The sequence below is a fragment of the Jaculus jaculus genome, chromosome 19, assembly GCF_020740685.1.
Source record: "Jaculus jaculus isolate mJacJac1 chromosome 19, mJacJac1.mat.Y.cur, whole genome shotgun sequence".
Classification (NCBI taxonomy): domain Eukaryota; kingdom Metazoa; phylum Chordata; class Mammalia; order Rodentia; family Dipodidae; genus Jaculus; species Jaculus jaculus.
In genome coordinates this window covers 60,735,977-60,763,281 of record NC_059120.1, presented here as the reverse complement: position 1 = coordinate 60,763,281, position 27,305 = coordinate 60,735,977, and the positions used below count along the sequence as shown (strand labels likewise).

The 27,305-nt window shown below is 41.7% G+C and overlaps 1 protein-coding gene and 1 pseudogene across 1 annotated transcript; one reads left to right on the top strand and one right to left on the bottom strand.

The window, feature by feature from the left end:
• Window positions 1–3,275: 3,275 nt before the first annotated feature.
• LOC101593837 (olfactory receptor 10T2-like) lies at window positions 3,276–4,220 on the top strand. The gene has a single exon (XM_004667122.2). It carries the CDS (start codon window positions 3,276–3,278, stop codon window positions 4,218–4,220), a length of 945 nt encoding a protein of 314 aa, XP_004667179.2.
• A 181-nt stretch (window positions 4,221–4,401) lies between these two features.
• LOC101593550 lies at window positions 4,402–19,376 on the bottom strand (annotated as a pseudogene).
• Window positions 19,377–27,305: the final 7,929 nt, after the last annotated feature.

Below are 27,305 nucleotides of genomic sequence, written 5' to 3'. Positions count from 1 at the left end.
AAATCAAGCCTTTCATATATACGTATATATATGTTGGTTTTTTGAGGTATGGTCTCACTCTAGCCCAGGCTGACCTGGAATTCACTATGGAGTCTCAGGGTGGCCTCGAACTCATGGCACTCCTACCTCTGCCTCCCGAGTGCTGGGATTAAAGGCGTGTGCCACCACGCCCAGCCATATATTTTTATAACAAACAATAGAATTGTTATGCAAACATTATGATGGTAACAGAGATTGAAACAGGGCCAGAAGGTCAAAAACCCATTCTCACAAAGCTCTGAGGGTAACTTTGATTTAATTAGGTTCTTAACCCCAGATTTCCATGCACTCATGACAAGAGAATCCCCAGTATGTAATCCATCCCAAAGACTTTTCCACTGACCACACGTGAGTCCATGAATTATTGAATCAATATGAATGCCTAATCACATTTGAGCAAGCACTATTCTAGTCAACTATAGGAGGAGAGGTTAGATCACCTTGCATTTGCCCTTGTTTTCTCTATCAAAGTGTTAAATTTGTAGCTTTGAAGGTAAGTGACTTATTTCATTAAATATTTTTTAAAAATTAAGACATTTTCATACTTGCGTATAATGCAGTAAAAATTCACTGAAAATTTTCACACATGTACATGTGTATAATTTGATCATAACTCCTTTGCATTACCATCTTTTGTTTACATCCAGCCTTTCCACTGAACCCATCTTCTTTCCAATCAGTCCCTCTTCTATTTTTATTATATATATATATATAATATATAATATATAATAATATATTATAATATATAATAATATATATATGTATATGAAACATATATTACATATATATTATTATTATTACTATTTTTTGTGGTAGGGTCTTACTCTGGCCCAGGCTGACCTGGAATTCACTATGAAGTCTCAAACTCATGGTGATCCTCCCACCTCTGCCTCCCGAGTGCTGGGATTAAAGGTGTGCAACACCATGCCCGGCTCCCCCTTCTATTTTAATGATTTTTTTCTCCTCCACTATCCACGTTGGAATGTGGATGAGCTCAATTGTGTGCAGGTCTTATGGAGGCAATAAGAGCCACTGTTAGGTCATGCATAATGGCCATGCCATGTCCAGAAGAGAGTGCCCCCAAATACCCCTCCCCATCCTCTGGTTTACCCTCTTCATGATGCGCGTGCGTGCGTGTGTGTGTGTGTGTGTGCGTGCGTGCGTGTGTGTGAGAGAGAGAGAGAGAGAGAGAGAGAGAGAAAGAGGCAGACAGAAAGTGAGTATAGGTATGTCAGGGCCTCCTGCTACTGCAAATGAACTCCAGATGCATGTGCCAATTTGTGCACGTGGCTTTATGTGAGTATTTGAATTGAACCCAGGCCATTGGGCTTTGCAAAGAAGCACCTTTAACCACTGAACAAGCTCTCCAGCTGCAGGTTTCTACATTTGCACCACCCATCATTCCACAATGTTCCCAGGCCTTGGAGGATGTAATAAAGATGTGTCAGCAGTCACTTATTCTCAGAACTTTTTTTTTTTTTTTTGAGGTAGGGTCTCACTCTAGCCCAGGTTGATCTGGAATTCATTATGGAGTCTCAGGGTGGCCTCGAACTCACAGCAACCCTCCTACCTCTGCTTCCCGAGTGCTGGGATTAAAGGCATGTGCCACCATGCCTGGCTCTATTCTCAGAGCTTTGATGAGTGTTAAGTTTCCCCAGTAGTCACCACCATCTGAAAAAATGAAGTTTTTCTGACCAAAGGTGGTAACAGTGCTAATCTATGGAAATAAACATAATACAAATATTTAGAGGGCAATTTGATGGGCACAATATATCCATTTATTCAAACAATCATAGTGGTTTTCCACTAGGGTCTATGCTTTTGACTTTGTTTTCTGTGTTAGGCATGAATTCTTCCCATAGTAAGGACCTCAGATCCTATCAGAGAACAGGTGGTTACCTCCATTATAGTCCTTCCATTATTGCACCAATGGCCATATCTTACCTGGCTGAGTGGCTGCACAGCATGCAGGCTGGGAGCCACCACTGGGTAAGACTATTAACTTTTCTCCCCCAGCAGCCTGCATGGCACTTTCTGCCACTTTGACAGCCAGCCAACCTGCAGGGAGGAGGCTACCAGCTCAGTTCCACTTTGATTTTTCAGTGTCCTACAAATAATGCAAATGGTATCGCCAGCAATAACACCTTACCATCTAGTTCTTGTGGGAAACCAAGAGCCTTGGCATAGCTTGTATTGTTTTGGGTGCCTCAAAGGCTTCTCTGACCAACAGCTCAGTGGAAGGTGGAAGATAAATGGTTTATAAAGACTGCTACACTCAAGGTAATTAAACAAATCTTTAGTTCTTTTGAACTTCTGTTTCTTATTGCACAAAATGCTAGGATTAGCTTTTATTTATTTTTTATTAGTTAGGTATACAGTGTGTATTCAATCACATTGGCACCATTGTTAGCCTCCTCCCCCCTCTGTAGGGACCCTCTTGTTGGGAAATATGGATTGTGCATTGTGGGGTTAGCCATCACTTATGGGTAAGAGGCAATGTCTCTGTGCATAATGACCCATCTTGTGGCTCTAGCTATCTTTCTGCCCCCTCTTCCTTTTTTTAAAAAAATTATTTTTATGAGTGAGAGAGAGAAAGAGAGAGAGAGAGGACGGGTTACCAAGGCCTTCTGCCATTGCAAATGAACTGCAGATGCATATGTCACTTTGTGCATTTTGCTTCGTGTGGGTACTGGGGAATCAAACCCAAGTCACAGGCTTTTCAAACAAGCATGCTTACCACTAAGCCATCTCCCCAGCTGGTATGTCACTTCTTGATTCAACATGTGTTCCTCTTGCAAGTGCTCTGTGAATATAAAGAATGAACAAAGGCCAGGCGAAGTGGTGCACACCTTTAATCCAAGCACTCGGGAGGCAGAGGTAGGAGGACTGCCGTGAGTTCGAGGCCATTCTGAGAATATGGAGTGAATTATTCCAGGTCAGCCTGGGCTAGAGTGAGCCCCTACCTCAACCACCCCCCACCAAAAAAAAAAAGAATAAACAAAGCCTTGCAAATATAGATACATTTATTCAGTCATTTTAAAATGGCTGCACATGCATACTGTTCATGCCCTCTGATTTCTTCATTTACTATATGATTAGTGTGTCTACTACTCATTATTTCAAGCCAGCATTTCAGACCTTTGTGCACATCACACACCTAGTCTCTCTGGGACCATTTCATTTCTGTCACATCATCTGTTCACAATGTCAGGTTGTTGACTTTGACCCACTGGCCAATGAGGAGACAGAACCAGAGCATGGTCACCGAGTTCATCCTGACAGGCTTCGCAAGCCTGGGCGACCTGCAGGTCCTTCTCTTCGTCATCTTCTTACTAGTGTACCTGACCACTCTGATGGCCAATGCCACGATTATGACAGTCATTCATCTGGACAGAACGTTGCATACCCCCATGTACTTCTTCCTTTTTGTCCTTTCATGCTCTGAAACCTGCTACACCTTAGTCATTGTGCCCAAGATGCTAACCAACCTCTTGTCCACCATGCCAAGTATTTCCTTCTCCGGATGTGTTGCTCAGCTTTATTTCTTTGTGGGCTTGGCTTGCACCAACTGTTTTCTCATTGCTGTGATGGGCTATGACCGCTACGTTGCCATCTGCAAGCCTCTCAACTACACAGTCATCATCAGCCAGGGCACCTGTGCTCGCTTTGTTCTAGCCGCCAGCCTCTGTGGTTTCATGATCTCCGTGGTGGTCAGCATCCTGGTGTTCAGTGTGCCCTTCTGTGCCTCCAATCAGATCCAGCACTTTTTCTGTGACATTTATCCAGTCATAAAACTGGGCTGCACAGACACCAACGTTAAGGAAATGACCATTTTCTTCCTCGGCATCCTGGTACTTCTGGTCCCTTTCGTGCTGATCTGCATCTCCTATGTCTTCATTGTCTCCACCGTCCTCAAGATCTCCTCTGTGGAAGGGCAGCGCAAAGCCTTCACCACCTGTACATCCCACCTCATTGTGGTCATTGTCCACTATGGCTGTGCCTCTTCCATCTATCTGAGACCCTCAGGTGCCCACTCCTCGGACAAGGACTTGCTTGTGGCAGTGACCTATACCGTGATCACTCCACTACTCAACCCCCTTGTCTATACACTGAGAAACAAGGAAGTGAAGACAGCTCTGAGAAAGGTTCTGAGTCGATATTCGCTGCCCAAAACTGCATGAGTGAGCTGACAAGCAGGAAATGGTACTCAGGAAAGTGTTCCAGGTACCACTTTCATTCTAAAAGCACATCTGTCCTTTCTAGCAAGGACTATTGACAGAAAAAAAGGATGCAGATGAACTTGATCCTTTTTATTAGTTATTTCCTCTCTAGCTTTTATTCAGGGTACATATTATACATTGTTCACATTGCCATGTGAACATGAAAACTTTCAAAGACTGGCATCATCCTCTTGTCTAAGATTAACACTGTAAACCCCACATTGTCCTTTTGAGCCACAGAGACTGATACACCTGTACTAACCTGAAAGAAATTGTGACAAATGTTGACTAAGTCTCTCAATTCTTCTACTTACATCTGAGGTTAAGTATGACCTACGACTTATGAGACACCAAAAGTTAGGTTTGAACCTTGATCCAAATAATTTTCTAGCTAAGTGGCTTGAACTAGGGTTAAACACTCATATTGTCTGTTATTTCTTATGTCACATGAGGACTTCGATACCTGCTCATGGTCCATTGTAAGAACTAAACAGATAATATGTGAAGTAGTTTCATACTTATCTGTTAAGAGGCAATAAAAATGTTCCCTATCTCTTTCCTTTCATCCTCCCACAAAGTAGGATTGGACAATGTTAGGCACAATGTAAAAGTTAACTGACCATGTCAGAAACCTGCGCTTATGATGCACTCGCTGCCATGTGCCCGTCTGAAATACTGCTCAACATGCAGGAAAGAAGGAAGACCCTTCTCTCTTTGTGTCACATGTGAGAGTGTTTTTGAAACATTTTCTATTTGTGACCCCCTCTCACTTCAGAAAGTTTTATGCAATCCTGGTTATATAGGTATATGTGATACAACTGTAAGTCAAACATTTATAGATAATAAATCATAAAGAAATTTATTTTAAAATAGTTCTTTGGTATGCATAAAATTTTATCATTTATTAAAGATGACAACAAATTTGCACAATAATGAGAAGGGTGTGCCTGCTTATTTTTACCTGAAAGAATTGTCATTTTAAAAATGGGAAAGTGTGGGGGTGGGGAGGGAGGGAATTACCATGGGATATATTTTATAATCATGGAAAATGTTAATAAAAATTTATTTAAGAAAAAAACTTTTTAAAATTTTTATTTATTGGGCTGGAGAGATGGCGTAGCGGTTAAGCGCTTGCCTGTGAAGCCTAAGGACCCCGGTTCGAGGCTCGGTTCCCCAGGTCCCATGTTAGCCAGATGCACAAGGGGGCGCACGCGTCTGGAGTTTGTTTGCAGAGGCTGGAAGCCCTGGCGCGCCCATTCTCTCTCTCTGCCTCTATCTGTCTTTCTCTCTGTGTCTGTCACTCTCAAATAAATAAATAAATAATTTAAAAAAAAAAGAAAAAAAATTTTTATTTATTTACTTGAGAGAGAGAAAGAGAGGCAGATGGAGACAGAGAATGGGCATGCCAGGGCTTTCAGCCACTGCAAACAAACTCCAGATGCGTGTACCACTATGTGTATTTGGCTTCTGTGGGTACTGGGGAATCAAACCTGGGTCCTTAGGCTTTGTAGGCAAACACCTTCACAGCTAAGTTGCCTCTCCAGCCCTGAGTTTGATCCTTTTTTACCTGTGCCTGTGTGTGTTCATGCATGTGAGCGCAGGTGAGGGAGATGCACAGTGGACACGTGGTGGTCAGAGAACAACCGCAGGTGTCAGTCCTTGTCTCCCACTTCCAGCTCGTTTGAAGGAGCATCTCTTGTTTGCCCGTGCATACACGGGGCTAGTGGCCCCATGAGCTGGGGATTGTCCTGACCCTGCCTCCCACCTCACTGTAGAAGCGCTAGGACTGCAGACACAGCTGTCGTAAGAAGTGGCCAACATGCAGGAGCCCATGTTAAGTGCATCTATACATTTGCCTGAATAAGCTGTAGGCTTGTTGAAGGTATTTTTCAATAAAATAATGGAATTATGATACCAATATAAGTTTTATCTCATATTTTATTTGAGAAACATGTAGTATAATTCTAGCTTAGAATATATAAACTATGAATTTTTTACATACTTTCTGTATAAATGCAAACCGGTAACTTTATTCCTAAATTGAGAATGATTAAATAGGACTGATACAATGATGAAATGAGGAAATATATTAGAATATACTGCACATTGTTCCAGATCATAGTGTGCATTTGGCAAATTTTAAGAAATAACATTGATTTGTGAGGTTGAGAGACCAAAAGATTAGAGTAGAATGTATAATATAGAGAGAAGAAGGAAGAATAGAGAAAACTTGTAAAAAATAAATAGGTTTAAGTGAGGGGGAGGGAATTATCATGGTGTATCGTCTATAATTATGGAAGTTGTCAGTAATATAAAATGGTCAAAAAGAAATAGGTTTAGTTGAATTTGCTTTGTGCATTTTTTACAGCACTGTATCTTGATTATATTTTAAGTAGAAACAGAGAAGATAGCAAGCTCACAGGGTATGAATAGATTTTTTTTGCAGCTTCAGCAACAATAATAAAAAAATCAATCCTTAACTGTACAGATAGTTTGGTCACTATTATAACCTCCAGGGACACAAGACCCAGTGGTATAAAGTAACACAAAGATTTTTGATGTTGTGCATATTTTTAATATCTGGAGTTCTCTCTTTTTTTTGAAGCAAGGTCTCTGTAGTCCAGGTTGACTTAGAACTCGCTCTATAGCCCAGTCTGGACTCAACCATATAGTGATCCTCCTACTTTAGCTTCCTGAGTGCTGAGATAAAAGGCATGCACTACCACACCAAGCTCTGGAGTTCTTTTTGTTTTTGTTTTTGTTTTTGTTTTACAGGTTGCATCCAATGGCTTGGCAACAAGTGTCCACAGGATAAAGTTATGTTGCTAATTTGGAAGAATGCAGCGTGTGAAACACCTTCTGAGCACCTCTTTACTACAATGGCCAAATGGGAGTATATACATTTATTCTAGACTACTTTGTTTCTTCATTAGTTGGGATAAAGTTGACAGCACCCATTGGTGGGAGGAGGCTGGGAGCTCTAGGCATGTCTCTTTTTTGTAGGAAAATCTGAGCAGAAGAGGATGGTAGGTGACTTTCAGCTCCCTCCTGTGTGGCCTCAAGATTCCCAGAACACCACTGTTCCACCACTCCGTTGATTTACCACATACACATGCGGGTATGGATATGTACACATGTGTATACACACCTCTAGGTGTACTCCCTCTCATAAGCACATGGTACACATACTTCTCTGTTTCCTAGAGACTGAGAAAGGACACATGTGTGTACACACCTATAAAATGTACTCCCTCTCATATGCACATGGCATGCATACTTCTCTGTCTGTTTCCTAGAGATTGGGAAAGGTTCATAAACTTGTCCTAGATTCTGAGTCCTGGGTGGCTTGCCACTCTTTCCAGAGGTTGGCATAATTCAGTGCTGAATTATACTTTGGGATGACCACAATGGAAATATTAGTGAAAAGTAATTCTTGGAATCTATTATACCATAAAAACTCCTTTAAATTAACAAATGAGCACTTGGGAGGAAGAGGTAGGAGGATTGCTGTGAGTTCGAGGCCACCCTGAGACTACACAGTGAATTTCCGGTCAGCCTGGGCTAGAGTGAAACTGTACCTCAAAAAACCAAAAAAAAAAAAAAAAAAAGATAATAAAAGGTGAATTGCCAGGCATGGTGGCACATGCCTTTAATCCCAGCACTAGGGAGGCAGAGATAGGTGGATCACTGTGAGTTTGAGGCCACGCTGAGATTACATAGTGAATTCCAGGTCAGCCTGGGCTAGAGTGAGACCCTGCCTCGGAAAAAAAAAAAAAAAGGTAAATTGGTAGAAGTCGAATGAACATGTAGATTTAAATTGAATGCTTTTTTCTTCCAGATTGGCAGTACCATATTTCATATTTACTTAATTAGATGTTGATGAAAGAGCTTGTACTCTCAATCCTGAACATTTCATACTTCCACACATTTATATAGTACATATTATTTAGCATGTACCATCACTCACCAGGACAGTGAAAGTGATGAAGGCAGAGAGGCAAAACAAGTATCAGACAAAGGAAGACACGAGTGGACTGCAGGATAATAAACAATTAGATGAGATACTTTGGCTGTATGCAGTGCCAGAATCTAATGGATGCTGAAGAAATTAAGAAAGACTTCTTGTACCAAGTAACATTTAAATTTAAATTTGAAAAATAATACAAGAAGGAGCATAAAGAGCCATGAAGCCATGCTTCAGAGGTCTGGAGAGATGACTTGGCAGTTAAGGCACTTGCTTGCAAAGCCAAATGACCCAGGTTTAATTCTCCAGGACCCACGTAAGCTATATGCACAAGGTAGCGCATGCATCTGGAGTTCATTTGCAGTGGCTGGAAGCCCTGGTGCACCCATTCTCTCTTTCCTCTCTCCTCTCTCTTTCTGTCTCTCTCAAATAGATAAAATATTTTTTAAAAAGTTCTTCAGATACAGAGAAAGACTTTATAGCTTAGACAAACAAATCTACACGTTCCATATACTTGAAAGTGGACCTCCAGGGTGAGTGGGGAGGGGGACACACGTGGATAGGTGGGCTAGGACCAGGGAAAACGGACCTGAGATGGTGAACTCACTTGTAGGGGCTTGGATCCCCAAGCTGGTGGGTGGGACATGTGGGCACAGATGGGGCTTGAGGCGGACAGTGGTCCACTGGGAATTAGCTTACACGTGCAGCTCCTCCAGGCATCTGGAGAAGAAAAGTGGGTGAAATAGGGGAGGAGCTGGGGCACTGGGAACTCGCCTCGGGTGCTGCTGGTCCAGAGACTCAGAAAGAGACGTGCTAGCAGAGTACTGCAGATGAGGAGAGCTGGAATCTCCCAGCCCTGTATCAGAGGCACTGGTGGGAGGAGGCTGGGCTAGGGGCGCTGAGAGCCACGTGAGCAAAGCCGGAGATGACCTGGAAATTGGGAACTCGTGCCAGACTCACTCGTCTATGGACCAGAGAGAAATGTGGGTGGAGTAAGGCTGGATCTGGTAAATCTGGATCTCACTACCTTACCACTGGCAGCCTGGTTGTGACGGTGTGCAGCTGGGCTAAGGACTCTGAGAGACAGATGGGTGGAGTAGGGATGGACCTGACTCAAGCACAATACTTAACAGAAGTAGAAATAGAATTCATTGTCATCTTAGTCCTAACATCAATTGGAAGATTCCTTTCATTTCAACATTACATATATTTGTTATGAAATTTAAAGTTTATTTTATTAAATTAAAAAAGTTTCTACAAGTTTACCTTTATGTTTTATGCAATTATATTTGCATGTTAAATAATATGGAATTTTCTACATCAGTCACATTTAGGGAAAGAGGTGCCCATCCAGGTTCAAGAGGCATACAGGGCCAAATAACAGGGCCAGAAGAGAAGTTTCCCATGACACATTATAGTCCAAACACTAAATACATAGAACAAAGAAAGAATATTCCATCCAAAAGACAGGGGACACACTTTATTTTCAATGGCTCATGGAACCTTTTCCAAAATTTATCACATAATGGGCCAGAAAACAAACCTTGACAAATAAAAAAAAAAAAAAATCGAGGTAATCCCTTGCTTCCTATTAGATCACAGTGGAACAGAAGTAGAAACTAACAAAAAGAGAGAATCCAGGCATGATATAAATTCTTAGAGACTGAATAACACACTTTGGGATGTACCCTGGGTTATTGAAGAAATCAAGGAGGAACTTAAACAATTCTAAGCAACAAATGAAAATGATAATACGACCTACTAGCTCCTCTAGACGGCAACCAAGGCAGTCCTAAGAGGAAAATTCATAGCTCTAAGCACGCATATCAAGAATTTAGAGAGCTCTCAAAAAACAACCATACAGTCCACCCTCAAGGCTGAGGATGAACAACACAATCCCAAACCAAGTACCTGGCAAGGAATAATACAAATTAAGGCATAAATCAATGAAATAGACATTAAAAGAATTCCATACAGAAGTTATCAAAGAGTTGGTTCCCCAAGAACATATATAATACTGATAAACCCATAAACAAACTAACAAAAAGGAGGGGGAAAACCCAAATGAGCAAAATTAGAGACAAAATGGAGTTATTGCAATAGATCCCAGAAATCCAAAAACACCATCAGAAAATGTCTTGAAAATATATTCCAAAATGCTGGAAGATCTAGCAGAAATGGATGCATTTCTAAGCACATATAACCTCCCAAAGTTAAAAGTGGATGAGATCAATACCTTAAACAGATCCATTATACACACTGAGATTAAGCCTGTAATTAAAAGTTTCTCCACAAAGAAAAGCTCAGTACCAGATGGATTCATAGTGGAGTTCTACCAAACTTTTAAAGATAACCTAACACAACTTTTCTCAAAGTATTCCACAATATAGAAAGGAAAGGAACATTTTTAAGTGTATTCTACAAAGCCAGCATTTTTCTCATTCCTAAACCGAGTAAAAGTACAAGTAAAAGAGAAAACTACAGACTGATTTCCCCGATGAACATAGATGCAAAGCTGCTTAGCAACATTTTTTAAATTTTAGTTTTTATTGACAACTTACATAATTGTAAACAATATCCCATGGTAATTTCCTCCCTCCCCGCACTTTCCCCTTGGAAATTCCACTCTCCATCATATCTCCTCCCCCTCTCAATCAGTTCTTTCTTTTATTTTGATGTCGTGATCTTTTCCTCCTATAATGATGGTCTTGTGTAGGTAGTGTCAGGCACTGTGAGGTCATGGATATTCAGGCCATTCTGTGTCTGGAGGAGCTCGTTGCAAGGAGTCCTACCCTTCCTTTGCTCTTCTTTCTGCCACCTCTCCCACAATGGACCCTGAGCCATGGAAGGTGTGATAGAGATCTTGCAGTGCTGAGCACTCCTGTCACTTCTTCTCAGCACCATGATGCCTTCTGAGTCATCCCAGTGGTCACTGCCATCTGAAAAGAGAAGGCTCTCTAACCAAAAGTGAGAGCAGCATTAATATATGGGTATGAACATTAAGAGAAGTGCTTACTGGGAAGTTTGGTAGGCATTGTATATATATTTAGCCAGACAACAGCAGATGTTACATCCCTGGGGCTCATGACTACCCCTGTTGTAGGTCTTCGGTATCAGGGACGTATTCCCTCCTATAGAGCAGGCCTCCAGTCCAATTAGAGAACAGATGGTTTCCCCCACAACAGATGTGCCACTATTTTTTTTTTAGATGTGCCACTATTGTACCCATTGGCTCATTTGGCCTGGCTGGCCATATTTGAGGCTTCAACAACATGCATGAAAGCTAACTGCAAGAACACATTAAGAAGATTATGCATCTTGACAAAGAGGGACACCAGGGATGCAAGGTTGGTTCAACATACATAAGTCAATAAATGAAGCATACCACATAAATAAACTTAAGGATAAAAAATCACATCATGCAGAAAAGGCATTGAACAAAGCCTAAGCTATCTTCATGATGAAAGTCCAGCAGAAAATCAGAATAGATGGAACATAGCTCAAAGTAATAATGGCCATATATCACAAAGCCACAGCCATTAGAAAATTGAGTGTCTAGGAATAAATCTAACCATAAATGTAAAAGCTCTCTACAATTAAAACTTTAAAACACTGAAAAAAATAATCAAAGAGGACCTTACATGATGGAAAGACCTTCCATGTTTCTGGATTGGCAAAATTTACATTGTGAAAATTTGCTATTCTACCAGAAGTAATCTACATATTTAATGCAACTTGCATCAAAACTCCAATGATGGGCTGGAGAGATGGCTTAGCGGTTAAGTGCTTGCCTGTGAAGCCTGAGGACCCTGGTTCGAGGCTCGATTCTCCAGGACCCACGTTAGCCAGATGCACAAAGGGGCGTACGCATCTGGTATTCGGCTTGCAGTGGCTAGAGGCCCTGGTGCGCCCATTCTCTCTATCTCCCTCTTTCTCTCTCTCTCTGTCACTCTCAAATAAGTAAAAATAAACAAAAAATTAAAAAAAACTTCAATGATGCTCCTCATAGAACTAGAAAAAAATAATCTAGGAATTCATATGGAACCACCAAAGATCATGAATAGCCACAGCTATCCTTAAGAGAAGGACACAGCAGGAGGTTTGACAATACTCAATTTGCAATAGTACAAAGACAGCCTGGCACTGGCACCGAAATAGACATATAGAAAATGGATGGACAATGGGACAGAATGGATCCAGAAATTGATCACACTGCTTTGACCATTTAATCTTCAAAAAAGAAGCCAAAAATATTCTGTGGAAAAAAGACAGTTTATTTAGCAAGTGGTGCTGGCAAAAACCAAAGGACAATAAAATTAGATCCATATTCCTCTCCTTATGCAAAGATTTCAATCTAAAACCAGAAATACAGAAAATGTTAGAGGAAAAAATAGGGAGCACTCTCCAGTATATAAGCATTGTCAAGGATGATCTGAACAGGACTCCCATAATTGCACAGGGAATAGGCCCAAGAATCAACAAATAGGATGATATGAAATTACAAAGTTTCTGCACAGAAAAAAAAAAAATCAGCAAAGAGAACAGAGAGCCTCTGAGAATGGGAGAAAGCCATTGTTACCTATACTTCAGACAGGGGCTACTAACCAGAGTTTACAAAGAAACACAAAAATTAAAAATTAAAATCAGTCTCCCAATCACCAAATGGGCTAAAGAAACGAACAGACTATTCACAAAAGAAGATACACAAATGGCCAATAAATACTCTAAAAAAATTCAACATCCCTAGCCACCAAGGAAATTCAAATCAAAACAACTTTGAGATATCATCTTACCACAGTCAGAATGGTTATCAAGCAAATAGCCAGCAAATACAGGTGAGAGAGAATACAAGGACCCCAGGAAAGAGGAACCCTCATCCACAGCTGGTGGGAGCAAAAACTAGCACAACCATTATGGAGAACAGTATGGAATGTTCTCAAAAATTTAGAAATAGACCTCCTATACCACAGTTATACCACTCCTGGTCATATACCCTAAGAACTCCACACTCTACTACAGGCACTTGCATATCTATGTTTATTGCAGCTTTATTTACAATAGCTAAGAATTAGAAATGGCCTAGGTGCCCATTGACAGATGGATGGACAATGAAAATGGGGTACATATACACATGGAACTTTTAAAGTATTTAAGTATTTGAAAGAGGAGAGAGGGAATGTGAATGGGTGTGCCAAGACCTCCTGCCTCCACAAACAAATTCAAGACACAAGCACCACTTTCTGCATCTGGTTTTATGTGGGTACTGGCAAATTAAACCTGCGCTGTTAGGCTTTGAAAGCAAGTTCCTTTAGCTACTAAGCCATCCTTCCAGCCCCCACACAATGGAATTCTATTCAACAGTACAGAAAAATGAAATGACGAAATTTGCAGGAAAATGGATGAATCTGGAAAGAATCATATTAAGTGAAGTGACTCAAACTCAGAAAGAACAAAACCCCATGATCTTTCTGATATGCAGGTCTTAGCTTACAATGTCTATATATACCTACATCTGAAAACACATATATATGGATGGAACCATGACCAAAAGCAAATATAAAGAGATGAGCTGGAAGAGGGGAGAGGGAAGAGAAAAAGGCGTGTAAACAGAAAAAGGGAAGGGTAGAAGGGGAACTGGGAATTGAGGGACAAAGAGGGGAGGAGGAACAGGAATCAACAAAAACAAATTATACTTGAAAATGCCAAAAAAATGAACAAATAAAAAATGCCTACTGTATCTGTATTGGCATCTATTTCCCTAATTTTATGAAATTTTCTTCATTGATTTTTGTTGAAAATATTTACTTTGCCTTTAGACTCAAAATTTTCCCCTTCTATGATGAGAATTCTTAGCTTTGATCTATCCATAATGTCCCAAATGACTGGGAATCCCCACTTATACCTTCTTATTAATTATTTCACCTTGTTGGAAAGTTCCAACATTGTCTTCAAGCTTATATATTTTGGCCTCTACTTGACCCATCCTAATGATGAGATTTTGTATAGAGTTTTTAAAATTTGACTTATTGTATTTTTCATTTAGAGTATTTTACATTATTTTTGATGGTCTATAATTTTTAATTGTCTCAAGTTACATTTTTTAACCCAAAGACATTTTTTTGATTATTTTTGCACAAATACACACACACATACCCCTTATGTCTGTAAAATTATCTGCTATCTTTTAAACATAATTTTAGTACTAATTTAACACTTCATAAAGAATACAATGGCTTTTTGAGAGTGAAAACAGATACTTTACTTAAGCTGATTTGGCAACTATTAACTGAGAAATGTAAAAGAAGATTTTATTGAACATTAACTGCTTTAAGAAGCTATAAACTAATTTTCAGTACATAGATTTTCTAACAAAACAATCATGAAACATTGTACTATTTCCCTTGAATGATGTCAATATAAACAACCAAATGGAAAATTTCAAAACAGTCTGCCACCAGACATGAACTCTAAAACACAGTCATTTAGAATGTCTTCTACTTTTAATATACTAAAATATTCAGTTGCTGTTAATTGCACATTCAGTGAAAAATTAATTTTTAACAAAACTTTTTGAAAGCATTAGGAAACCCATGTTTGACACATGGAAGCAGCCGGGCTGTGACGGGCTGTGCAGATAGTGGTGCACAGGTTCCCTGACGCCGCGGCTCCTTCCGAACGAGAGCTCAGCACTGAGCCGACAGTAGGAAACAGTGGCAGCGCCCTCTCCTCTCTGAGGCTGGACAGATGGCCTCAATGGCATGAAATCACATCATGTGCACAACAAAGATTAGGTTTAGCTCCAAATTCAATCATATGTCCCTATTGGCTTTCAAAAATGATAACTTAGAATGTAAGGAGAATCGGAAGGAAATAAGAAATGAATTAATGCTTGGAAAATGCTCTGATGAGTGCCTAATTTATTCTGAGAAAGTACAGACTTAAGATTTAAAAATTGCTGGACGTGGTGGCACATGCCTTTAATCCCAGCACTCTGGAGGTAGAGGTAGGGGATCGCCATGAGTTTGAGGCCACCCTGAGACATAGTGAATTCCAGCTCAGCGTGGGCTACCTCGAAAAACCAAAAACAAATAAAAAAGATTTAAAAATTACAACCATGCCATTTTGCTTACCTAAAATTACCAGATGAATACTTTACATAATACAACACAGGTATACAAGAAAAAAAATGGTCTCTTTCCTATCCTTTGACCTTTAATAGAAAAAAATGTTATCTCAATTAGAGACTTGAAAAATATTTTTCATGGCAGAATATTAACTCCACAGAGATCAAAGTGTTTTCTGAAACTTAGACTGAATTGGTCAATAAAAACTTGCTAAATATCTTATTGAAAAGAAAAGCAATTTACTAGGAAAGGATGTGTGACTGGAAATACTACATTGTTACCCTGAGAAAGACTCTTAAAGTTATCATCTTTTACAGAGGTCCTCACCAATGTGTGGAGGAGCAGTTTGTAGGTTCTAACCTCTCATGGGAACATCTAAGATGCAGCTGGGGCTTCTCTGCTATACCGGGCACAGATCTCAACCAAGACATTTGAATGTGAGAGAGAGAAGGGAATTTTTCATTCATTATGAGCAGACTTCTTCCTTTTCTAAGAGTTTATACTTTTGCAAATGGTCTTGGAGTCAAGCCTTATTATTCACAAAAAAAGAATCTTTCATTAAGTGAATTGGTAGTTTTCTTAAAATGGTAAACAAAGGTGGGCGTGGTGGCTCATGCCTTTAATCCCAGCACTCAGGAGGTAGAGGTAGGAGGATTGCCATGAGTTCGAGGCCACTCTGAGACTCCATGGTGAATTCCAGGTCAGCCTGGGCTAGACTGAGACCCTAACTTGAAAAAAAAAAAAAAAAAGGTAAACAAATTTGCCTAGTTCTCTAGTGTATGCCTGGAAAATAAGGCATTAGTGATTATTCATTGGCCATTGCAGAGCATAGACAATGCTTCCTTCTTTCTACTCAGGGGCGAATGCAAACATCCTGAAAGTATATTGCTAGTTTTAACATCTGTTATACATTTGCAGTCAGCATTTATGACTCCTTATATACTTTTAGTATAAAATAATGCTTATCCCCAATTATCTTTTCTATCCCATAATTACCTGAGAAAAGACACAGTGAGAGCAGCTACAAAAGTAAGCAAGATATTTTCTACAAAAGATACAGCATACCAAAAAATGGCAAGTGAGTGATAAATGGTAACATGAACTCTCAATAACACCCCTAAAGTGTCCAAATGAAGATTTAACAAGTTTAAAACCTTGTCCTGTGTCCAGCACAGTAGGAAGAAACCAACTCATTTTTTAATCTTTTCAAGTACCTCAAACAAGATTTGCAGATCCAAAAAATGTTCAGACCACATAACCAGTTTGCCAAACGTACAGGTGGATATGTAATCTGAGGAAAGTATAACATCCAGTGCTTGGCCACGTCACTTCCTGTTGTCAAGTGCAGAGTGTAGACATTCCACGGTTTTGACACACCATACACTGCTTTCACAGCGCGGCCCTTCCTTGTCAGTGCAACAGATGCTATTGCTGGAGTTGCAGTTGTATTTGACCCAATCTTTTGTAAAGTCACCTAGCTGTGGTGGGTCGGCTTTTTCAGCAGTCACTGTCTTTGCAAGCTCTGCTCCCTGGACTGCAATATACCGGTCATTAATCTTTCACTCTTCTACCCAGGCCACTGAATTCTCACAGTCTACTATAATAATAACACTGGAACAGAAGGAACAATCTTTTCTCTCCGCGATTCTAGAAGTTTGTCAAGCCGTAATATATCTCCACCTGCTAGAGCCCACTCTCCTGAGCCATGTGTGTGCCCGCTGTAATACAAAACAGATGGATCATGTCTAGGTCCATCCACGGTCTAAAGTTCCAGGAAAGCTTTCAATTTGGAATGCAGAGTATCTAAAGACAGTCCACGTGTAGAACAGTCACATCCATAGGTCTCAATCATATGATACATGAAAAATCTTTGGATAGCATTGAGCATGCCTGTAGACCTCAAATTCAACTCCTGTGCATGTTCTGGTAGGAGCAGTGTTGGCTGACCATCAGGACTGCAAAAGTTGGTGGGAAGGACCACAGCATATCCAATAGCTGGACCTCCTAAGCAATTACCCAATTCAGGGAAGAGCCCATGAGTCGTGGACTCCGATGTCAAAACAATCAGAAACATGCTCAAGAAGATTCCGTTTGTTGGCTGCCAGTAAACTGCTCCCAAAATTGCTGTTGAAAGAAGACTAAAAACACCTAATTGCTCTGAAATGGCTCATCCCTTTGGATGTCATCATTCTATCTAGAATATTGTTATCTATCCTGTGGGTTAAACATACTTTATGGCAGTCATTTAATTTGGTATGGAATCCCCAAAGAGTTAAAATAAAAAATAATATGGCAAATCATCCAGAAAATTCCAAAAATGGAAAAGCCTGGTATTACAAAATACTAGAGATGAGGGTCTCTGCTGACAAAACGAAAAACGTCAGCTCAATCATTCCAGCAAAAAGGACAACAAGTCTGCTGCAAATTCTTCCACGGTACAAGAAAGGCTCCCACCTTTCAGCTACTGAAAGTCCACTAAAATAAATGTCAAAGAAACGATCAATTATCAGGCAAATAAAAAAAAAACACGTGCAAAAGCAACTGGATTTTTTTGTAGTTTCTAATGAAAAAAAAAAAAATAACAATACTGCAAAAATTACTAAGTGTGGAAGCGCTAAAACCGACTTCACCCCCAGGTCAATAATCAGCATGGCCAATGCCACAACAAGTAAGACAACACTCAGAGACTTCTCTGCCAACACAGCTGTGCTGGCAACGGCAAACCCAACAAGCTGCAGGGACTCCACTGTGGTCAGTAACGTGGGTCAATGATGCAGGCACCCGGAGATCCTCTCCACCACGGGCACCGTGTCCTCAGCACCACGGAAGCCACAAGCAAGTACTTGGTTGATTCTCCTTTCACATCATTTCTAAAGGAGGAATTGTCAAGAAAGCACAGAAGACCAAGCAAAAATCCGAACCAAAGACTGCAGAGGCTTAAGCTTGCTGCTTCCATGGAAAAATAATAGTTGACTATGCTGGCCATTCCAAAAAGAAGGAGACCAAGAATAAAAAACTACCAGAATTAAAGAAGTTGCTGTTTTTTCCCATCTTACATAAAGACCTAAAGATAAAGCCACTAGCAAGTTGATTCTGACTCGATAGGCCAGGTATGGCATGAGGAACGCTGTTCACTTCTCTGTTGACGTCTTCCAGTCTCCTCATTGCTAGGCAGAGACAATGACTAAAGCAGTATCAGCGATTTTCACATGTGACCTGCGAAGTCGGCCTCTGCCCACCTTACAAAAAGTAACTTCTTGTATTTCATTCAGCAGACCCAGGGCACTGGCAATGTCTACTCCCACATTGTCTCATAATTTTTCTTCATAATGGGGACGTTGGCTGCCAATGCTCCCTCCACGGGCTCCGAGGCCCACCGCGGCCGAGGGAGGAGGCCAGAGCTGACCTATGACTTGGCCAGGCCCCAGGTCCCAGGCCCCAGGCCCCTCACGCTACCACAGCCCCGCCACGGTGGCCACTGCCGTGTTTCTGCTGCATCCTCATTTCTAGAATTTTAGATTATTTTTTCTTCAATATTTACATTTCGTTACTCATATCTTTTTAAAATAAATATAATTTTCTTAAAGATTTTATTTTTATTTAACAGAGAAAGAGGGGGAGAGAGAGAAAGAATGGGCACGTCAGGGCCACTGCAAACAAACTCCAGACACATGCGCCCCCTTGTGCATCTGGCTAATGTGGGTCCTGAGGAATTGAACTTGGGTCCTTTGGCTTTGCAGGCAAATGCCTTAAAGGCTAAGCCATCCCTCCAGCCCCATTACTCATATCTTATGCTAACCTCCTTATTTCATTTAGAAGATTTTCTGTGTTCTCTTGGGATTCCTTCAGTCTTCTTCTTTGATTTCTTTTATCTCTTTGAACATACTTATAATCATTTTTTTAATAGTCTGGAATTTCATCTAATTCACCCTTGCTAGAAGTTATTACTGTGGGGTGTGTAAGCTTTGGAGGAATTATTTTGCTTTGATTTGTTGTGTTTCTTACATTGCTGCACTGGGATTTTCGCATCTTGGGTTATTTCATTGCTTTGATTTTTTGTTTGTTTCATTATTTCTATTCTGATGCATGTAGTTCTGAGGCAGGCAAGCACAGGGAATATTTTAGCCACATGGGACTCTGGCTGACTTGAGTAGTAAACATGCTCTTGTCCTACACAGCGCATCTAGCCATCTGTTAACAAACTGGGACCCCCACCTGTACCAGAATCACTTATGCTCCTCTCAAAACAATGAGCTCATTTTCTTCCCCTCGCTTTGTGAGGATTATTAAAGATCACTACCTATTCAAATATGTTTTCAGATAGATGTAGGATTGGAACCATAGGGAGCCATCCAGCCAGGACTGGTTTGGGATGCTCACCCAGTATGGCAACTTGTGTCCTCTGGATAAACTTTTAGGTAGAAACCCTTATTTATTAACTTATATCTATGTGTAACTGGGTGTACATGTGATCAGCAGTAAGTGCATCATGGGAAGGAACATGCACAGTAGAGCAAATGCTGCATAACCCAAGCTTGCCAATCAAACCACAGGACCACCCAGAATACAACCCTAGCAACTGGTCCATCCTCCCTTAGACATCCTATAAAGAGAAGCCCAGACCACTTCATGGGTCTCTTGGGAAATGTCCACTCGAGTGATCAGCTGCCCCTTTGGCAGTGCATCCAAACCTTTGTTATCCATTTGCTCTTCAAGCGACCTTCTGCATGACGACCTGTGTGTGCCTTTCTTCACTTCTTTTTTTTAAAATATTTTTTTAATTTTTTATTTATTTATTTGAGAGTGATAGAGGAAGAGAGAGAGAATGGACGCGCCAGAGCTTCCAGCCTCTGCAAACGAACTCCAGACACGTGTGCCCCCTTGTGCATCTGGCTAACGTGGGACCTGGGGAACCAAGCCTCGAACCGGGGTCCTTAGGCTTCACAGGCAAGCACTTAACCACTAAGCCATCTCTCCAGCCCCTTTCTTCACTTCTTTAGGCAAGATGCCAAGTACCTGGACATAGGTCGAGAGGCTAATCACAGCTCCGAAGTTATGTCCTCAGCCTGGGAGCTCTAAGTGCCTGGCATGGCCTCAGGGTTACTCTCAGTGGGACAGTAACAGCATTGGTGATCCAAGCTGGTGGATACACCTGTGGATGTCATAGTAGCAAATTAACAATCATCCCTGTGACTTAATTATTGTTGGTGGATAAACAGGGTGGTATGGGGTATGTTATGATTTTAGTTGCTTAGAAGTGAGAGGAGGACATAAATGGAATGTGGTGATTTAAATACAAGATGTCCCCACAGATTCATGGCCATCTTCTGTTGCAAAATGCATGCAGTGCAACTCAAAAGTCCCCATAGACTTTGCCAGTCCCACATTGTCCTAAAGTCTCATTTGAGACAAGTCAGTCTCTTAACTGTGAACTCTGTCAAATCAAAATATAGGTTGCATACTTCCAACATATAAAGGGAAAGAAAGGGAAAGTGCTTTTATTCCAAAAGGGAAGAATTGGGGCATAGCAAGGAAAGATGGGACCAAAGCAAGGCGGAAGCCCAGCCAAACCAACACTAAGTCCCACAGCTCCATATTCAGTATCCAGGACTTGTGATGAATTTGTAGTTGGGCAAAGATGTTGGGCTGAGGGGATTGCTTAGCGGTTATAGTGTTTGTCTGCAAAGCAAAAGGACCCAGGTTCAATTCCTCAGGACCCACATTAGCCAGATGCACAAGGGGGTGCATGCATCTGGAGTTCATTTGCAGTGGCTGGAGGCCCTGGCACACCCATTCTCCCTCCCCACCCTTTCTCTGTCAAATAAATAAATTTTAAAAAAGATGTTGACAGGCTTGATTTTTGTGTGAATTTGGAGCTGTCTTGGTTTGAAGTTAACTTTTGGTTTGTTAGGTGTTCACTTGCAGCATCTTACCTTTCAGGAGAAAATATGGTCATGATTAAAGAGGACGGTTAGCTGAGAAACTCCTTCTGCTTCTGCCCCCGCTGCAGCCACCTTCTCATTGCTGGGGTTGAGCCCCCAACAAAAAGCAGCTGGTGGGAAGGAGATAGCTTTCTCCATTTACAATGAAAGCATGGCATGAGCAGAGGCTGGACATCACCTCAGCTGCAGCAGGTGGGAAACAGCAGCAGGAGAGTGAGCCACATTAACAATGACAGACTGGGCTAATGAACCTCCAGGTCCTTCTCCAGCAAGACTCCACCTCCCAAATTGCCACCAGCTGGGAACCAAGTATTTGGAGCATATGACTTATGGGTGGCATCTGATTCAAACCACCACACCCACCTGCTAGGATTTCCTGGGTAATGTTAATTCCACTCCTGAAGAATGGAGAGGAATGAAGCCGGGCATGGTGGCACACACCTTTAATCGCAGCACTTAGGAGGCAGAGGTAGGAGGCCCACCATGAGGTTGAGGCCACCCTGAGACGATATATAGTGTCAGCTTGTGCTAGAGTGAAACCCCACCTAGAAAAGAAAAAGAATGGAGAGGGATGAAACAGGGGTTGGCCATCTACAGGTAGAAGCATTCTGGCTGAATTTGTTGCACTGGACATGGAGTTTGTTCACCTCAGCTATTGATTTACTTTAGAACGATCATGTATGCTCAGAAACTACTTCAGAAAATGGATCCTCTAAGTGGTCTTCATCCAAATTATTTGGCCCTGTGAAGAGAGCACTGAGGTCAGTGTCATACGTCAGTTGATAGTCTGGGAGACAGATTTTAGGAATACTTTATTTTCTTTATTTATTTATGAGAAAGAGAGGGAGAGAATGGGCATGCAAGGCCCTCCAGCCACTGCAAATGAACTCCAGACATGCGCCTCCTGTGCGTCTGGTTTGCATGGGTCCTGAGGAATCCAGCCTGGGTCCTTTGGCTTTGTAGGCAAACACCTTAACCACAAAACCATCTTTCCAGCCCATCATCTTATGAATACTTACTAAAATTATCTTAGTGTCAAATAAGACAGATTATGAGGAGAGAAGGATGTGTGATAATGCTATTGAGGCTATAGGAAAAAACATTAACAAGTCCTAAGAAAGTAACTGGATATACACAGCCAGGAAGAGATATACATCTGAAATTCTGGCCATTCAAGGAAAGAAAAGGCAATGATGTGGAGGAATACTGGTCATAAATCTTTTTAGAAGGAACTCTTAATAAGAAAACAATGAATTGGGTGGCACAATGACATCAAATTATTTTGAATGTGGCTTGGATTAAGAAAACTATAATTGAATAAAAAATGTCATGGTAACTGCAGCCACACTTTTGGATCTATTGGAAGATATATATACAAATGTTCTTGGATGTTTGGCAAAGAAAGCACAACAAATTCCTATGACCTCTTTTTGTCTCCCCAAACCCTGAAATCCTAAAGACATTGCAATCTGCAAATTCTACTTGGAAAGATCTGCACCATCTTGACCTTGAGTGGCAATTGTATAATCCAGAAATCTGAGTGGATAAAATTATATACATAAATCCACATTTTTTCATTTAGATTATAAATCTGATGTTTTGAGATATGTTATGATGTCATTGCTGCTTAGACATTCCATTTTGCTCAAGGGTCTAACAATTGCTTAGAATTTCTTTTTTTAATTTAATTTTTTAAATTAACTTGACAGAGACAGAGAGAGAGAGAGAATAGGCATGCTAGGGTCTCCAGCCACTGTAAACAAACTCTCAGATGCATGAGCCACCTTGTGCATCTGGCTTATGTGGGTCCTGGAGAATGGAACCTGAGTCCTTAGGCTTTGCAAGCAAATGCCTTAACTGTTAAGCCATCTCTCCAGCCCTAGAATTTCTTTAATATGGCCAATACTTTTATTTGGAAATCACATCCCTGGTATGGTTTATATATGTGAACATGGCTTCTAGTTATTTCTGTTTTCTCATTAATTAGCTTCTTAGCCCAAATTTAGTAAATGAAAATGTAGATTGGCTTCTGCTATGATTGTTTCTGAACTTACCTTACTGTCACCCTTGCTCTAATTCCTTAATGCATTCATCTAAAACATTTATGCTTGACTTACAAGAGCACATCTTGTAAGTCACTTCGAATCTATAGGACATGAGCTAAGATGTCATCATTTAGAATTCTTGGGCTTATAAATAACAGATAACTCAACTCAAACTGTTATTAGCAAAACACAAATCTATTGACTAACACAGCTGGAAAGACCAGCAATGCAATGGCTTCAGGTACAGCTGGACCCAGAATTCAAAGTATCATTTGAATGTGTCACATAGCTCTGCTGCTTCTGTCTTGGCTCGCTTTAGCCTAAACATGGTCATCGCTGACATTTTCAGCTCACAAAGCCCAGTTCAGAAAAGGTGACAATGCATTTTTTTTAGATGAGGAAATACATAAGATGTTTGAATCCTTTTTTCTCCATGATTTTCCAGAGCTGGGTCACATATGCCCACTGTTTGAAAATCAGAACCTGAGAAACGCTAATGTCTTTTCAGCACTAGTGCGTTTGCCTACTCTCCTCTGAAGCTTTAGAAAGTGTTATTAGATGAGCCTCGGGGCAAAATAAACAAAATTATTAGTAAGAGTATAAGCTGGGCATAATAATAATAGTGAAAAATTTCCATATTTGAATATAATAATGTCTACTTTCTTTCTTTGTAATAGTCATCATTTTTTTGTTCTCAGTAACCCTTTTGTCCCCAGGATCGTTAGTTCTTACTGTGCACCAAGCCTTCATCCACTGACATAGTCATGCAAACTGATGTTGAAATCACATGACTGACTAGCTTAGCCAAAGAGAATGTGGAAGCCAGAAATGTTGGTGATTAGAAAATGAATGATGGGTTTTTTTTTTTAATTTAATGAGGCATTTATTTCTCTGCCTATAACCATTTTCCCATTATCCAGTGCATATTTAGTGTTTCCTACATACAATGACACCCTAGATTAATTTGTGTGATAAACTAAGAGACAAGAAAGTGAACCCAGATTTATCGTGGTGGAACAGGCCTCCTTTCAGTTTACTGTGGCCGTGACCATCACCATAAAAGTCAGTTAGAGGCTGGCGAGACGGATCAGTAGGCACGAGCACTTGATGCACAGGCATTAGGGTCTGAATGTGATCCCCAGCATCCACACAAAAAGCTGGTTGTGGCCATGCATGCCTATAACCCCAGTCCTGGGGGCAGAGGAGCAGACGCAGGGCTTGCTGACTGGTCAGTCTCACAGGAAACCAGCATGAGGTCCAGGTTCCATGAGAGACCTGTCTCAGGGAAACAAGGTGGCTGGAGAAGGACGTCTGACATCCTCCTCTGGCTCTGCTCACATGTGCATGGGGCCTGTTCCTCTGCCACGCGTATCCTTATATGATACATACTATGTCCACACACCCACACACAGCCATTGCCCAATACACTCTCAGCCTGACAAGGACCTAGGCCACAAGTGTAAGTACAAAAGTAGATTTAAGCTAAATGAGAATGTCTTACCATGTGCCTATGATCATGAATTATCAGCTTTACTGTTTTTTTATAGCTTTACTAGTATAACAAATTGAGAAGATTAGATTAAAATTAATCAAATTTTCTAAAATTGCTGCATATGAGAATGGCTAAAAATGGTGGCAAATCACAAATGCCCAATTGCTCAGAACTGGGCCTCCATTTTCCACAATCAACCGTTAATTAAACCCAGTGCAGTATCTCCATGGAAATGGCTTTGGCATCAGGAGACCTACTGGAGAACCTTACGTTACAAATGGATGAAAATTGACAACTGCTCTCTAGTCACTATTAGTTGTGGCTGTGGGGTTTGGTCCATTGATACAAAATGGCAGGAGGAGGCTGACTACATTTGCTTTGGGTCTGGGCCGAAGACCCCAGTCCATTGTTACATCGCTACTTCCGAGTAGACATCAGCAGCTGGTGACCCATTTCTCTTCTCTTTCAGAACATCAGCATGAATTCTACCTTGACACCTCTGTGTGGGGGGCTCCTCTCAGGAAGAAGTCAAGAGGTGGGAGCTCGCTGATGAGCAGCAGACACCTATATTGGACTGACACTGTAACACTGAGAACCAGAGAAGTGACAAGAAACAAGAGTAAACACCTACCCCAGCAGTGCCTGGATTTTCATATTTCAGGTAAGAAGCAGAAGGATGCTGAGCCCTGGCTGGCACAGGGCCAGTGACAAGGGAGGAGACCCACCATTGCAATGTGAGTCAGGAATATTAACCTTTACGGTGAACTTCTACAAAACCATTCATATAAATTTTATAATATTCTGGATTAACTGAATCATGACATTTTCCTAAATTTACACAGATCCTCTCTCTTAATTCTAACTTAATCTATTAGAACACTCGATGATATTTTAATGGCAAAACTTAAGCAATGACCTTTCTGCAGTAAAGGGGGAGTGCACAAAGGTACACTACTTACACAGAACTGAGAATTTAATAAACAGTATAAACATGATTATAGCTGAGGAATACAAGAAACACTGCCTAACGGGAACACAAAATCAGAACCAGAAAAACATTAGCAGAAGCACACAGAGAGGCGAGTACCAGGCACAGGGGTAAGTGATGCACATAGAAAGCTCTCTTCTATGACTAATCTTCAGGAAGCACTAGAACCACGTTCTCCCCATTACCAAGACCTGCCCTGTGCCAGTGTGCTCGCTCTGGCTCTCTGGTCTCAGGATCTCTGTAGCAGTCTCTGACGCTCGCTCTGGCTCTCTGGTCTCCAGATCTGTAGCAGACTCTGCCGCTCTCTCTGGCTCTCTGGTCTCAGGATCTCCGTAGCAGACTCTGCCGCTCTCTCTGGCTCTCTGGTCTCAGGATCTCCGTAGCAGTCTCTGACGCTCGCTCTGGCTCTCTGGTCTCAGGATCTCCGTAGCAGTCTCTGACGCTCGCTCTGGCTCTCTGGTCTCAGGATCTCCGTAGCAGTCTCTGACGCTCGCTCTGGCTCTCTGGTCTCCAGATCTGTAGCAGTCTCTGACGCTCTCTCTGGCTCTCTGGTATCAGGATCTCCGTAGCAGTCTCTGACGCTCTCTCTGACTCTCTGGTCTCCAGATCTATAGCAGTCTCTGACGCTTTCTCTGGCTCTCTGGTCTCCAGATCTATAGCAGTCTCTGACGCTCGCTCTGGCTCTCTGGTCTCAGGATCTCCGTAGCAGACTCTGACGCTCTCTCTGGCTCTCTGGTCTCAGGATCTCCGTAGCAGACTCTGACGCTCTCTCTGGCTCTCTGGTCTCAGGATCTCCGTAGCAGTCTCTGACGCTCTCTCTGGCTCTCTGGTCTCAGGATCTCCGTAGCAGACTCTGACGCTCTCTCTGGCTCTCTGGTCTCAGGATCTCCGTAGCAGTCTCTGCCGCTCTCTCTGGCTCTCTGGTCTCAGGATCTCCGTAGCAGACTCTGACGCTCTCTCTGGCTCTCTGGTCTCAGGATCTCCGTAGCAGTCTCTGACGCTCTCTCTGCCTCTCTGGTATCAGGATCTCCGTAGCAGACTCTGACGCTCGCTCTGGCTCTCTGGTCTCAGGATCTCCGTAGCAGACTCTGACGCTCGCTCTGGCTCTCTGGTCTCAGGATCTCCGTAGCAGACTCTGACGCTCTCTCTGGCTCTCTGGTCTCAGGATCTCCGTAGCAGTCTCTGACGCTCGCTCTGGCTCTCTGGTCTCAGGATCTCCGTAGCAGACTCTGACGCTCTCTCTGGCTCTCTGGTCTCAGGATCTCCGTAGCAGTCTCTGACGCTCTCTCTGGCTCTCTGGTCTCAGGATCTCCGTAGCAGACTCTGACGCTCTCTCTGGCTCTCTGGTCTCAGGATCTCCGTAGCAGACTCTGACGCTCGCTCTGGCTCTCTGGTCTCAGGATCTCCGTAGCAGACTCTGACGTTCTCTCTGGCTCTCTGGTCTCAGGATCTCCGTAGCAGTCTCTGACACTCTCTCTGGCTCTCTGGTCT